This window comes from Dipteris shenzhenensis, chromosome 11, assembly GCF_047967505.1.
Source record: "Dipteris shenzhenensis isolate YYH24624 ecotype China chromosome 11, Dip_SZ_1.0, whole genome shotgun sequence".
Classification (NCBI taxonomy): domain Eukaryota; kingdom Viridiplantae; phylum Streptophyta; class Polypodiopsida; order Gleicheniales; family Dipteridaceae; genus Dipteris; species Dipteris shenzhenensis.
Window position 1 is genome coordinate 52080050 of NC_141606.1, and position 15686 is coordinate 52095735.

Consider the following 15686-nt stretch of genomic DNA (forward strand, 5'->3'; position numbering starts at 1 on the left):
CAACCATTGGGCATCCAAATACCATTACATATATCCATGAACATTGCAATATCATGCCTACAACTGCATCTGACAATTTGACAGTAAGTTGTAAACTGTGACTTTTTCTGATTTTCCCAAGCTCATAACTTTTGACAGTAAATCCAAATGAACTTGTTTCTAAAGGCAAAGTTGGAGCTTGTATACTTGCCTCCAACTTGTCAGTTCAGACCAACATCCAAATCCACACAGTTTGAGAAATAAACAGTCCGAAAAATGATAATTTGATCACTTTTGAACAAAAAAACAGCAGCAGCACTTTGTGTTTGGAGGAACACGGGAGTCCTGGTAGCTCACAGAGAGACTACGACTCCACAAAAATGATGTATGAGGATGTAGCAAACCTTTGGGGTGCTGGAAAAGGAAGAAAGCAAGTCGTATATCACTTTTGAAGTCTCCAAAAGCTGTCCAGGAGCAAAAAAACGAGATTGATAGAAGATGTAGGAGAGTTATTTTCCAGCTACAAACAACCTCCAAAGAGCTGGGCGATGAGGTTTGGAGAGACGTTTCACAAACAACCTCCAGAGAGCTGGGCAATGAGGTTTGGAGAGACGTTTTTGCTTCTTACTGCTATATATACCTCTTGCTTGGCTCAAACCAAGTAGTAGTTGTCCAGAAAAGAAGATCAGCAATAGTAAAAAACGAGTTGTGTTTTGTCAAAATACATCTCCCACGAGCAACCTATGGGTAATAGCGATCGCCCCTTAGCAAGAAGACATCAATTGGACAGCTCCCAAGCCAAACAGAAGCTGGAAATTGTTACTTCAGTCCAAAAACGAGATCTCTTCTCATCACTTCGAAGCTTTAGAGTAGTTTAAGCACTCCCGCAAGCTTCCACAAGCAGTGGGCAACCAGAAGGCAAGGAACGGTAGCTCTAATACCATATTAAGAAAAACAAGAAGAGAGATATAGGAAGCAATCAGGAGGGAGCAACAGTCTCCTCCACAATCAGCTCATATTCACCCCACACAATATAATTGAACACTACTAAGGTCACACCCATACATAGTAGATAAGAACTAACTATAGTTGAGTCAGTGTGACTCACCTTATTCACCTACTCACACGACAGGAACAATAACCGAGAGCTTGATTCCCAACATGTGTCAAGCAATACTAGGTTGCCATCTTCTTAAGAGTTCTCTGGTTATCTGTTTTTGGTTTTGCTCACATGAAACTCCTTGCATGCATTTGAATCTGAATTCACCAACAGTTGGGTGCCAGTGTACTTGTCTCTATCTCTTTTATCTTCCATTGCTCTATGGATATATGTGGTATGAATGCATTTAAAGTTGTGGTATTTTTATGTGGAATTATGATAGTTTTGAAATTCTAAGTTTATTAAGTTATTCGACTGGAAATCACTCTTCGGTGTAAGCACGACGCTGACAACCCCCTCTCTCTTGCTCATTCAATCCCCTTGCTCTCTCCTATGCACTCCTTCACCCACTCTCTTCCTGTCCATGCTCTCCCCTATTGAAGAGAGTCATAAATCCATTTGACAAATATTAGAAATAGGGTCTCTTCTTAGAAACCTATTTTGGTGTCAGACCAACAAAAATGATCCATTGCAAAAGGTGGAACATTAGGTAAACGTGCAAAAGGTGGAACATTAGTTTACAAATTAACATTTTTATATGCTAATTTTGAAACAAACAAAATGTTGAATTATTTTGTGAGAACCCTTGCAACCACCTTAAAATATAACCTCAAAGAGAGATTTAACTTGCAGAAATGAAGGATACGAATTTTAAAAGTGACTTCAAAAGAGTGATGAGTTGAATGCATTTGACAACAAAAAACCTCCAATTTAATTTCTACATTAGCAGCAACTATCGAGATAAACTACTCAAAACTAGAAATTTCATAAGAGAACTTTTTAAAAGTCGTGGAAAAAGGATCCGACTACAATTTCTGTGGTTGGTGGAAGTTCGATCTCCGCTATGACCCTTCTAAGCTTAAAAGTACCATCGGAAAAGTTAAAACTATAACAACATCCATAAAAAAATAACACATAAGCATCCGTAAAAAGGGATCTTGAAATGTGACAAAATTACGATTACTGCCCTATCACCTCCTTGTTTGTGCTTGTGCTTAGACATGTAAACACGTCCGTGAGTCTGCATGTCTGCACGGTCGTGCTCCGACCACAACATCCATGCCTGTGCTACCAGTAGACGTGGCTCTCCAACCCTACGCGCATCCCCGCCACCTTTACGTCTACCCCCTCCGTACCACCAACTATCCTCTGAGCCCGCCGAGAAAGTGCTCTGGTCCCACTTTCCCAGTCGGAAAATCGCCAATCGCCGGGTCATTTTCCCCATCTTCTTTTTTTGTTGGTGTTTGAAATCCCCAAATACAATATATATTGTCTACTGCCATCTACGCATGCAGCAAAACTTCCAGGATGGGATCCTCAGGATGCCCTCTCAATATCGCCTCACCTGCACCTTCATTCTGGAAGCTGCACTTCCCTTTTTCGGAGCCCAATTTCGTTCCATGGAAGGTAGCTATAGCCCTCCAGGACCCCAAATGCTTGCTGGGCAGCCACAAAAGAGTGAAGCGTATCCGGATACCTTCTCTTTCAATTTCAGTTTCAAGGATTTCGACATGTTCTTGCTTGCAGAGAGCAGTGATGGACTGTCCGATAAATCGCTGAGGAGAAAGGATCAACGTGGCTTTTTGAAACATGTTCGAGAGAAAAGATGACCCAGAAGGTAGGAAGCCAGGGAATCAACGGAGGCTAATCATCCGCTCAGGATGCAAAGCAACACACGTGTGCTCCAACTGTAGAGATCGTCCCCACATGTGCAGGGCCGGATTTAGGCCCGAGTTACTAGTGGAGACGCAACAGGAGCAGTTTGGAGATGTTGACCTTAGAGGAGACACTGAATATTTTGGACCGGATGGCTGAGGTGCCTTTGGTGGAGAACTTTATTTGCATTTTGCAGAAATGCAGGAAAACAAAAAATCTAGCGCATGCCAAGCGTGTGCATACACATATCTGCAACAATGGATTTGAGGCTTGGAGAGCTGTTGGGAACTACGTTGTGCCAATGTATGTGGATTGTTTTAGTGCGTCCGATGCTCAGCACGTTTTTAACAGGTTGCTTCATCGGAATGAGCACTCCTGGACTTCTCTTATGTTGGGGTATATCCAATGTGGGCACATGGAACATGCCCTCAGCTTGTACCAGAAAATGCAAGGCGATAGTGTACATCCTACCAGGCATACGCTTAATGCCTTATTAAAAGCTTGTGCTAGGCTGAAAGATGTGGAAATAGGTCGAAAGATCCATGCTGAGATTGCACAAAAGGGATTTGAAAAAGATATTTTTGTTGGCAGCACTTTAATCGACATGTATGCCAAATGTGCCTCACTTGCAGAGGCGCAGGAAACCTTTGACAAGATGCCTGTCCGAAACGTTGTGTCGTGGACAGTGTTGATTGCAGGATATGCTGAACATGTACCTGGCCAGGAGACCCTGAAGTGTTTTGAAGAGATGCAACTGGAGGGCATCCCTCCAGATGCTGTCACGTTTGTTCATGTCTTGAAAGCTTGTGGCAGCTTACGGGCAATAGACAAAGGTCGAGAAATGCACAAGGAAATCAGGCAAAAGGGATTTGAAATAGACGTTTCTGTGGGCAACTCATTGGTTGATATGTATGCCAAATGTGGCTCACTTTCAGAAGCACATGAAGTCTTGGACAAGCTGCCAGTTCGAGATGCGGTGTCTTATGCTGTACTGATTGCAGGATATGCTGAATATGGACCTGGTCATGCAGCGCTTAAATGTTATGAACAGATGCAACTAGAGGGCATCCCTCCGAGTGATGTGGCGTTTGTTTGTGTTTTGAAAGCTTGTGGCAGCATAGGAGCCATAGACCAAGGCCGAGAATTACACAAGGAGATCCAACAAAAGGGGTGTGAAAGAGATATTCTTGTTGCCAACGCTTTGGTTGACATGTATGCCAAGTGTGGTTCAATTACAGAGGCACAGAAAGTCTTTGACAAGCTGCATGTTCGAGATGTTATTTCGTGGACTTCATTGATTGCAGGATATGCTGAACATGGACCTTGCCTACAAGCCCTGAAATGTTTTGAACAGATGCAAGTCGAGGGCATCTCTCCAAATGCTGTCACATTTGTTTGTGCCTTGAAAGCATGTGGTAGCGTGGGAGCCATAGGTAGGGGCCGGGAGGTACATGCTGAGATCTTACAAAGGGGATTTGAGAGAGATCCTTTTACTAGTAACACTTTGGTTGACATGTATGCGAAATGTGGCTCACTTTCTGAGGCACAGGAAGTCTTTGACAAGCTGACAGTTCGAGATGTTGTGTCATGGGCAGCAATAATTGCAGGATATGCTGAGCATGGACCTCATCAGGGAGCGCTCAATTGTTTGGAACAGATGCAGCTGGAGGGTCTCTCTCCAACTGCAGTGACGTTTGTTTGTGCCTTAAAGGCTTGTGGCAGCATAGGAGCCATAGACAAGGGCCGACAAATACACACAGAGATCACACAAATGGGACTGGAAAGAAATCTTCTTGTTGGCAACACTCTGGTTGACATGTATATAGAATGTTGCTCACTGTCAGAGGCTTGGGAAGTCTTTGACAGATTGCCAGCTCGAGATGTTGTGTCATGGAGTGCCATGATAAAAGGATGTGGCATTAACCATGAGGGGAACATGGCTATACGATTTTTTGAAGAAATGCAAGAACACGGTGTGAAGCCGAACCATATTACATTCACATGCCTTCTTACTGCTTGCAGCCACACCAACCTGGTGTTCAAGGGTCAGGAGTGCTTCAGGTTGATGAGAGAAGAATATGGCATTGCACCGACAATGGATCATTATAATTGCATGATTGACCTCCTTGCACGATCAGGACAACTGTATGAGGCAGAGAAATTTCTTGAAGCTATGCAGTGTCCTCCATCTGCAGACACGTGGACAATTCTGCTCAGTGCCTGCAAGGCTTATGGGGAAGCAGAACTGGGTTTTAGATGCTTTCAGCAGCTTGTCCTGATGAATCCAGAATCTGCTGCTTCATATGTGCTCATGGCAAACATCTATGGAAATGCTGGCAGGTGGGATGATGCATATAAAGTAGAAAGGTTGAGGAAACATGCAGGGGCAAAGAAAAAGCCTGCAAGTGCTTTGATAGAGTTGAACAAGAAGGTGTATGAGTTTGTGGTCGGTGAGAACCAAAGCCAAATTTCAGGAGCGCTAGAAAAGTTCAGTTCACGCATGAAGGGGGAAGGGCATGTGCCAAATCTAGATGTGGTATTGAAACTCAGTTCTCATGAGGAGGAAACTGCTTTAGGCAGGCATGAAATTGGACATATTTGTTGGGTCTAACATGCCAAAAACAATGTGTTCTCAGATGCTGAGGACGTGTAATAACTGTCATGATCAAATGAAATCGTGCAGTATTGAAATATGGATCATGGGTAATATTATTCAACCACTCACATGTCACATTTTAGCCCTCTTTTCTTGTGGCTTCCAGGTAGTTGAGGTGTATGTACAACTGTGAGTTTGCGTTGAATTCCATTCTCCTTTAAGTAGCTGTCGAGCTCCTTTCAGCTGAACTCACCTCCTCTATCTGTCCGAAACTTTTTCATCTTTATCCCACTTTCATTCTCCAATATCTTGTACCACTCCCTAAACTTTCCAAGAGCTTCATCCTTATCCCATAAAAAATACACCCACATGTACCTACTATAGTTGTCAACCATTAGCATGAAGTAGGAGATTCCCCCAAAGTTGGAGTAGAAAGTGTCCACATAGAGGAGCCTTTGCCCGATTGATGCTCTCACGTACAAAAGACTTTTTGTTGCTTGCCTATCATAGAAGCTTTGAAAAGATAGGCAAATGTGCAATTATCCCTGTTTTTTGCATCTCTTAAAGAACAACGTAACTGAGGTGCCTGAATCTTTCGTGCCATAGCTTATTGATGCCCACTCCTGTAGTGGCGGTTAGAGCAGTCGGCTCATACAAATTGTTGTTCCTCACTGCTCTGGCAACCACCTTGCTAGCTGCATTAAGCGTTTTTGCTCCGGTTATCTTGAAGAGCACCTCCAGTTGCAATCAGCTACCGATATCAAATTCTTCTTAAGCTGAGGGGCTAGCAATACATCATACAACTCTTTAGCTTCACCATCTTTGAATGTCGAAAGAAATAATATCTATGCCTTCAACAAGGCATGTAGCATTGTTGCTGGCTGTCACATTGATGGGCTCTTCAAGAGGAATCAAAGAGCGATACTATTCTCCACTGTTAGAGCCACGAATCATTTCTTACTGAAACCTGAGTTGATGACGATACTTCTTCAATTGCGACCCATAGCTCCAACTCAGATTCATTAGTGTTGGCAGATTCGGTGCCTTTTGAAGAAGACTTTGTCGTAGCGTTCTTTTCATCATGCTACTTCTTTCTTTAGTCCTTAGCCATGGGACTGCTCTTGTTCTAATAGTGGCATGTACCCTTGAACTTCCTCTTCTTCACATCCTCCTTCTCACCGCCCTTTCCTTTGGTGATGGGTGAGAATGCTGCATTGCTTCCGCGATCGTGGGTCTTCAAGCACATCTCCTCTTCTAGAAGCATAGCAGCAAATTCTTGAAACGTGAGGGTTGGAGTTCTCACACGTGTGTCAAGTGCTATAACCAGTGCATCATACTTTTGGGAAAGAATTCAGATACATCTCTTGGTCAATTCCTTGCTGCTCTTTGCTATCCCTACCATTGCCATCTGATCATGAAGATTCTCGATCTGTGTGATAGAAGTCTTGGCTGCTTCTTCTAAGAACTATTTTGCTGCAAGCCGATTCTTCAAGTTTTGAAGCTTGGTTTGATTCTGCGTCTCATACTGACCTTTCAATATGTCTTAAGCCTCACTAGCCTTGGATGTATGTTGAATTGATGGGAAGGCAGAATCACTTACAATGGTTACAATAATGCATAGTGCATCTACATTTTTACGTGTCCAAGTTAGAAGCATGGCATTAGGAGAGCAATCATGTTGCTGAGGTTGTTTGGGTCCGGTGTTGCGATTGGTTCTGGATCCAATTCTAAAACAATATCCAGGAGCTAACACATTATTAATAATTTTGAAAAAATCCCAATTTCCAAAACTGAAGGCCTTTTGTTTCATATTGATGTGTATAGATACATTTCCATAAGAAACACCTCCCATGATGTATTGTCCATTCTCTTTTGGTGTAACTCTTGGATCTTCGAGAAGGCCATAGGTCCTAAACCTTGGAAAGTAAGAGCAAAGAGTAATTCAAGTATTATAACCATACTTTTGGCTATTATAACCATACTTTGGGCTATTTTACACCAAAAAGTCTTTGTTTTCTTCTATATTTGTATGTACAAACAAGCCATAACTTGCTCTTGAAATTCGTGATCTCTTTACTTCAAATTGAACACATTTAAACTCAAATGTAGAATTGATTGATATGAAGGATTGTGCCTAGCTTAGGGCCAAATTGAAGGAGATAAGGGAGAAGTTCATTATTTAAGTGTTATTAGTCTCATCTATCTCAAAAGAATCTAGATATATATAAATTTCTCTAGGATTTACATGCCCCTTAAACATAATAGCATCAATGAGCAAGGTGTTAGTGGGAGTGAATTCTTTATCATTTGCCTAAACAACAAGCAAGGGATGGTCTACATCTAAGAGTGCTATGTAGCATTGCTCTTGTCCCATTATTTTGTAGAATTAAAAATTCTTTTTGTGCAAGATTCTCAATCGTTCTTTCATCTTAACCACCTTCTTACTTAATGTTGTTGACCATATGCTCACATGAAAGTGCTCAAACAATCTATCCAATAATGGAACACATCCATTTCGAAGCACAATCCATTATTTCCTTCCAACTTGTATACTTTGATGAATACTAGAAGGTTTATACGACATGAAGAGAAAAAGTCCCATAAGGTCAAATATAGGTGATCTATTTGTTTCATAGATGGAGAGACATTATTGACTCATCAAGTTTCCTCTATGTGGTATTTCTAGATACAATGGATTTCCATGTGTGTCATGGTGAGAAAAATTTCCATCATGTTGTGAAGTTAAGATTCAATAAATCTAGTCTAAACTTACATGTACGAATGCGAGCTACTCTATATCTCAATCACATTCTCTATGCTCATTTAAGTTTTGTTGTTTAAATAATAGTTTTGAAACCGATAGAGTCTCCAAACTTCTCAGGTGCTTAATAATCACACAAAAACTAATATAATTTGGAATTTGTAATACGAAAAGAAAAAGATTATCACTCAAATGGAAATTCTACATTACAAGTCCAAACACAACATCAAAATGCATGTCTACATACAACACCATGACTCTAAAGGCTTTCATCCTCCTCCACCAATCTCAATTATAAAGCTTGAAGAGATAAGCTTGGTTTTAAAAACAAGCTTTGTTGGATAAGGAAAGGAAACCCTTGGTGAAGGATGAAAGGTTAGCTCAGTTTAAAACCAATCTTTGCTTTCATTCACCACCAAGGTCGGTTTTAAAATTGAGCTAACCCTTGATGGAGGATGAAAATCCAAATTCATTTTGAAAACCAAGATTAGCCTTTCATCCTCCACTAAGCTTAGTTTTAAACCAAGATTGGCTTTTCATTCTCCACCAAGGTTGGTTTCAAGGATGAAAAGTAAAGCTCGGTAAGCAAAGTGAGCTTGGCAAGCTTGATTTTAAAACCGAGCTTGGCTTTGGCACCTGAGTCCCCAATCTTAGTTATAACTTAAACACCAAAGATTCCATAAAGGATGGAGAGGATGAAGAGAAAGGATGACACAAAGACTTATGAAATGCAATTTTTGTGTCAACTTTTATTGAATATTTTTCTGGCCAGATCGATGTGTTGTGGATGCATTCACAAATACAGTGGCTGCCATGAAAAGAAAGACACTTGCATTTGTGAGAAAACATGGAGATGAGAATGAGGTAAATGGCAAGTGTTCAAACCTAGTCTTTGACTCCAAAGAGCTTAGAGTAAGGGAAAACCTAGAAGAAGATAATGAAGAAAACTAAGAAGAGTCACATGATGTAGATGTGCATATTTTAAGCAAGAAATAAGTGGCAATCCCAACTAGAGTACAAGGTGCAAAGGCCCTTATAAACCTTGAAAATTTTGCTATTCAAAAGCTTGCATCCCAAAGATCGGGCCAGAAGCCATAAATTTTCAATGGTTTTGAAAGCATTGTTAATATATCCATTTAATTATCAATAAAACTTCTTAGGCTATTCCCATAGTCCATCTTTGTAATCCTTAAGTCATTAAAGTTGAGTACTTGATATGAATTTCACAAGTTTTTGTATTATTGGGTAACTATGAAGATAAGGCATTTTAAGTGATTAGAGAAAGCACTCAAGAAGTTTACAGAAAAATTCTCAATTTCAAGAATGAGCTTGGTTAGCTCAGTTTTAAAACTAAGGTGGGTGGAGGATGAATGGGGATCTAGCCAATATGACAATGAGGTACTCCCTCCAAGCAACTCTGGGTGAAGAGCAATGTATGAAAATACCAGTTGCTAGTGTCACTCTTGTGTCACTCTAGTGACTCCCGACTTGTTGTGATTGTGAATCCATAAGAGAAGAAGGGGGAGGGGAAGGGAAAAGGGAGAGGGAGTGCCCGGGCAGCTGAAGGGGAAGGGGGAAGAGAACATGGCATGCACAAAAGGCAATAAGAGGAAAGAAAAGCAAGCTTCAAGAGAAGAAAAAGCTTGTATTCCAATATGAGTATACAACAAGTGAAGACCAAAGTCAACTACTTGGCCTTTTATGCATGCCAGCTTTTGAAGGGAGGGCCAATCCTATTCTCTCTCTACCACTCTCTTTTCTATTATTTACAATTATATTGGGCCCATCTAGCTCCAAGGCAAAATACTAATGCTGTAAATACATCAAAAAATATCAAAATGTGGCAGTGTTAACCAATGCATTCAACATGCCCCCTTCTTGAACTTGATCCACCCTTGGATCACTCACATTGTAAAATGACTGAAGATTGAATAGTTGCATATTAGAGTGGCTGTCCAATAGCCATTGCAAGATGCAGGAAAATGGGTTGTAGGGCTACCAAAATCTAGTGTCATGCATTCGAATGTTCTGATATGATGAGCATGCAACTTGCAGACTTGGAAGTACATGCATATCATTTGCTAGAAGGTTAGCTAGTTTGAACACTAGTTTAGAGTGGAGAATTAGATGCTTTTCTCCAACAGTGGGGTTCCTTGGGATGTAGCAAACTGATTATTAGCTAAAAGAAGCGGACGGAGCTTGGAGGCTACTGTGACTAGCTCAAAACATTTTGCATATGTTGTATTAAATGTTTTGAGCTAGTACATGAGTTTGAGAGTGCTAGTGACTTGCGAAAAATTGAAGCACAACTTTATGACATTTAAATATGGTTTTAAAGCATTCTAAATAGCTCAAAACTAGCGAATAATGCTTATAAGTACTCTACTAATGTTCTTGCTTAATACTCAAATATAAAAGCAGCTTTGCAAAAATATATATATTGTGAAACTAACACTATTGCAGATACCCAACAATGTATAGCAAATAGAGCATCAAGGAAACCAAGAGATGACCCATATGAACCTACAAAATTTTAACCAACAAAATTTATATTGCAACAAAGGTTACACATCAAAGAGCATGCTATTGTAGATACATTCGTGTATCTCACATGAAAGCCAAAATATGTCTTTATCCATGGGAAACTCCAATGCTCTAACTAGATATGAGTACATAAAAATAATTGGTTTACAATCAAGCAGTGTGTACTTGTTTGTCTCCTCTACTTTAGCATAGTAGTATCCCTCCTTTTGACCTTCAATAGTCACTTACTCCTTTACCACAAGGAATTTGAGAGCTTTAAATCCTCCATCTTCTTCATTCTTCTCATCTTGGATGATTGCAAAATTATATTTAGCAAAGAGAACATCACTCAAGGAATCATAATGACCTCATGATTGGGCCTATTGACGTTCTCATCATTATTAATGTTCTCTTTGGATGAGTGGTCATCTACTTCTTTGCCACCGTTTGTATACTGCAAGGGGAAGAGAATGTGGTACTCCACATCTCCATGTATGTTTGAATGTCGTTGCATACACCAATAAAAAAAACATGATAACCATTGGTTTTGATTGCATGTGTCACATATGGAATATCCCAGTAACACAATGCATGCAGCCTTATGTTAGTGCTCCATGCATCAAGGCTATAGGATGGCCTAGTAAATGATGATAGAGTCCTAGTTTGTCCATAAATTGGGTAAAAATTAGTAAATTGAGGATAGTTGGAGATTCGGTACATTAGAATGCATACCTATAGCCAACCAAGTGTTGTCTAGGGAATTGAAGCTCACTAAGGAGCACAACAATCAAAGGAGTGTAAGAATAACAGTAGGAGCAATGTTTGTCCTTACCATAGAGCATCCAGGGAAGCAGACAACCTTATGTGTCCATAGGATAGAAATCACAAGCACCAAACATAGAAGAATCCAAAATGTCTCAAAATATATTGCACCAAAACACTTTTATAGAAAGCTTGACCAGAGATCCTAAAACAGGCATGAAAGCTTTAATTATAACATATCCTTCTCTTTCAAATTCTTCCACTGCACACACCTTATCCATTTACTATTTCTATTATGGGGAGAATTTAGCCATTGGGACAAGGTTTTTCTAACATTGTATTAGAGCCATAATTTCCTAACATGAGATCTATAATTGTATGATGTATCAGAGCCATAATTTCCTAACATGAGAGCTATAATTGTATTAGAGCCATAATTGCCTAACATGAGAGCTATGTGATAGTGGTGTGCTTGGAATTGAGATTTAGAGACTAGGATTTCATTGGAGGTGGAATCTAAGGCCAAGAAGTGTATGCCTTTAGGCCATCTAGTGAGAGACCTACTTTGAAATTGAAAGAGGAAGGCAGCTTTTGATCAATAAGGTGTGACAAGAAGGTCAATGTGTGTAAGAATTCCCTTTGAAATATAGGTACAAATGGTGAACCACAGCTCTGAACCACAGCTCAACTGCTGCTACTGATACCAATTCCAAACTTTGGTTTGATAGGGTTGCTATGGATGGGAGATTGAAATAGGATATTCCTTTATATTTTCTCCACCCATGAACAATTAGAAGAAATAGCCTTATGGAATCACTAGGCAACTAGCCACCATCTATAGACATGTAAACAAACAAACTATGTCTACCTCTAGGCCCTATTACGTGGGCATGCTTCAAATGAAGGGTTCATTCCTACCCCATTCTTCCAAGTAGACAATTATGTTGGCCTTGTCAATTCCTAAAAGGAGGGCTGCCTCTACATCATAAACTCTTGACAAAGAAGCTAATAAGTCAAAAGAAAACAATGGCGCACAAATTGATGTGTCTGTAGAGCAGTGCAAGTATCAAGCTCACATAGAGATAATGAGAATTTCTTACTAAGGTACACAAATAGATTTACAAGAATTTCTTACTAAGATACACATGAATTTCTTATTGAGTTACAACCACCTTAAAAAATGATGGCTTCTACTGCTCTTGATATTTGTGTCTCATCCACCATGCTCTTTGGTTTATATGGATAGCCAAGAATAACTTTTAGTTCAACTAGACATATTCTAACATCGAAGGTGCTTTCATGGCTTGAATAAAGAGGAACAAGAAAGACCTAGAGCAAATCACAAAGATATATTGATGACCATGAAATTAAGTACTAGAGTACCGATGTCGAGGTCGACATGATCCATAGAATCCATCTAAGCTATAGCAAAGTTAAAGAGGAAACAAGCTGACGCTAACACTTTTGATGTCATGTTGTTCTCAAGATAGGTATTATGTTTATCTTAAGTTTGCTATCTTTCTCTCATGTGAGGATGATGATGATAGAAACATTATTGTCAAATATTTTGAGATAACACACACACACACACACACACACACAAACACACACACACACTTAATGTTTACGTGTGGGATTCAAAGATTCATTTGAGTGTATAATTTTACATGAGGTTCAATTATCTGCAACTCAAATATACACTTATCTAAACTTTGGGCTTCAAAGAAATCCCTTGATGCAAATCCTTTTCAATTGTTGGAGCATAGCCATTTGACAAAATATGAAGAGTGAGAGGAGAAGAGTAGAGGTGGAGGAGAGAGGGCATAGCTAGAGAGCATACCACAAATGGCTAAATGTACACTAGATTTAGTTGAAAATGTAAAATATATACAAACCCTTTTAGGGTTAGGGTTAGGGAATCTAACCCTTTCCTTTATAGCACTCTATGTGTTAGTGCTATGCACAATATTAAACACATGATGTTGAGATGGTTTCTAAACACCTTCCCTCAAGATCAACATCATGAAGTAGGCCTTCCCTCAAGATGACGATTTTGGGGAATCGAAGAAGGACTGAGCATTACATTCCATCACACCCCTTTAATGGGAATGTCCTTCCTTTGCATCAAACCAAGAGCTTGTCGGTGCTTCTTGAAAAGCTCTTTGCCAAGTGGTTTGGTAAAGATGTCTGGAACATTCTCTTTGCTATCACAATGTTGTAGTGTGATGTCACCAAGTAACACTCTTTCTCTGATGAAATGCTCTCTGACAGCTATGTGCTTTGTCCTGGAGTGATATACTGGATTCTTGGCTAATGCTTGAGCCGATTGACCCATTTGTCTTGAAGTACAAGAATGGTTTCCATTTGGTATTTCCATGTGCTGTAAATGGAGTTGTCTAGCGCAACATATGTATCGAGATTGAGGTTGCTAGTTGTAGACATTGTGCAAGAAAATGTATCAAAAATGTACTCAAAGTGTCTGTGAAATCACTATTTGAATCAATTGCAATACATTGACTGTATCAAGTGCAATCTGAACTATCAGTGGAAAGATTTGAACAAAATCTATTTACGATTCCATTGATGGAAATTCTTTCATCACTATAGCATGGTGTATTGATGGAGTCCATTGAGCCATTGAGTGTGGGCTTGTCATCGATGATGTAGCTGAGCCAAAAACCCATCCTCGTAGATGGTTAGGTAGGTGTGTTAGTGATCGTTGATGGTGGACCACTGGAGGCTCATAGCTCATTGGAGCCAATGAGATGGGTGGCGATGTTTGGGTATGGTCGTGGTTGCTTGTTGTAGGTCGACGAGCCAAAAGCTATTGGTTGAGTCGATCGATGGAGGAGTCTAGTGGCTGTGTCGTCAGGTGGACGGGCTATGTGGGTACTAGTGGACCTCCTACAATAAGCTAAGCACACCTTTGAGACTGTTACCTATGCTGAGAAGCCGCCTTGCAAGCTTAATCTATAGAAGCTAGGTCATTTAGCGTTGATGCTGCATGGAGGCTATAGGAGTCACCGTGACCATGTGCCAAACCTTTGAAGTTGCTGGACCACGTGCTTGAGTTCTACGTACATGCTCTTGGGGCCACAAGTGAGCATCCTACCCATCTCATGCAAGTCTTCTCGCACTCCCCTTGTGTCTTTGTCACCAACCAAGTGTGCCCAATAGAAACCCCACATTCTTGAAGATATGCATGGGATCCAAGAGGTGATTGATTTGTAACTTGCCCCAATATGGAAGCTCATGAAGATAGATAGCTGGTCCATACCAAGAGAAGGCTCCTCACTATTAGCTCTCCAACTTGCCTTCCTACGGACCGCCGGTGGTGGATCAAGTTGATCTTCACGTGCAGGATGATCAAGTGGAAGATATTGAGCATGACCTTCATAAACCATCTTCCTTATATGTTTGGAGTGTCGCACATTCAAACTAGGGCCACAAATAGGACAAGCATGGTACCCTTGTGTTTTAATTCCTACATATATGCATGAACAAATAGGTCATTAGACATGCATAGATCACACCACAATAAAACATAAAGGTATCAATAGGCATGCAAAATCATGTACCTGCACATAGGCTGCACACTCCCCATATCTTGGATAGTCATGCATGGTCCACATCAAAATTCCCCTGATGCACATGTCTACAGCCTTACCTCGCGGCTCTAGAAATATCAAAGACATGTATGCCCCTTCATAGGGTCTACAGATCCTCGATCAAGGGTGCCATGTACATGTCCATATTTTTGCCCTTGTACTTTCTTGACACAAGTAGGGAAAGCATGAGGTGTCCCTTCTTTATTGTCATTAGCCATGGCAGGATATTATAGCTCACCAAGACTATGGGCCATGAAGAATAAGATGTGGAGTGTAATCCAAAAGGTTTCATGCCATCCATTGCGAGCCTGAGATGTAAATTACATGGCTCCCTTGCAAAGTCTGGCCACATGTTGCCTATGTGCTTCCAAGCAGCACAATATGCAGGGATCCTCAACAGTGGACTAGTGTCTAACATGCCACATCATCAGTTGCACAACTGAACATGTGCTATATTCTAGGGGTGATGGGAAAATGTCTCAGGACCTTGATTGGGATCGTCTCCCCCAGCAAGTCCTGTCTGTAGCACTGTGCTACACACTTCGGGCAATTAACCCAATCACCATAATCATGACAAAACAAAATACAATCATTAGGGCAAGCATGGATGGTCATAATCCATCCCAACCGTCATCATCTTCT

The 15686-nt window shown here is 40.5% G+C and overlaps 1 protein-coding gene across 1 annotated transcript; it reads left to right on the top strand.

The window, feature by feature from the left end:
- Positions 1–2420: 2420 nt before the first annotated feature.
- On the top strand, positions 2421–5491 carry LOC147897156 (pentatricopeptide repeat-containing protein At2g33680-like). Its single transcript, XM_087382037.1, has 2 exons — positions 2421–2545; positions 2666–5491. The coding sequence occupies exon 2, from the start codon at positions 2907–2909 to the stop codon at positions 5403–5405; it is 2499 nt and encodes an 832-aa protein (XP_087238163.1). The 5' UTR covers positions 2421–2545; positions 2666–2906; the 3' UTR covers positions 5406–5491.
- The last annotated feature ends 10195 nt before the right edge of the window (positions 5492–15686 follow it).

What these genes read in the sequence shown, in the direction of transcription:
- LOC147897156 (XM_087382037.1), top strand. Translation starts at nt 2,907, where the DNA reads ATGTTGACCTTAGAGGAGACACTGAATATTTTGGACCGGATGGCTGAG.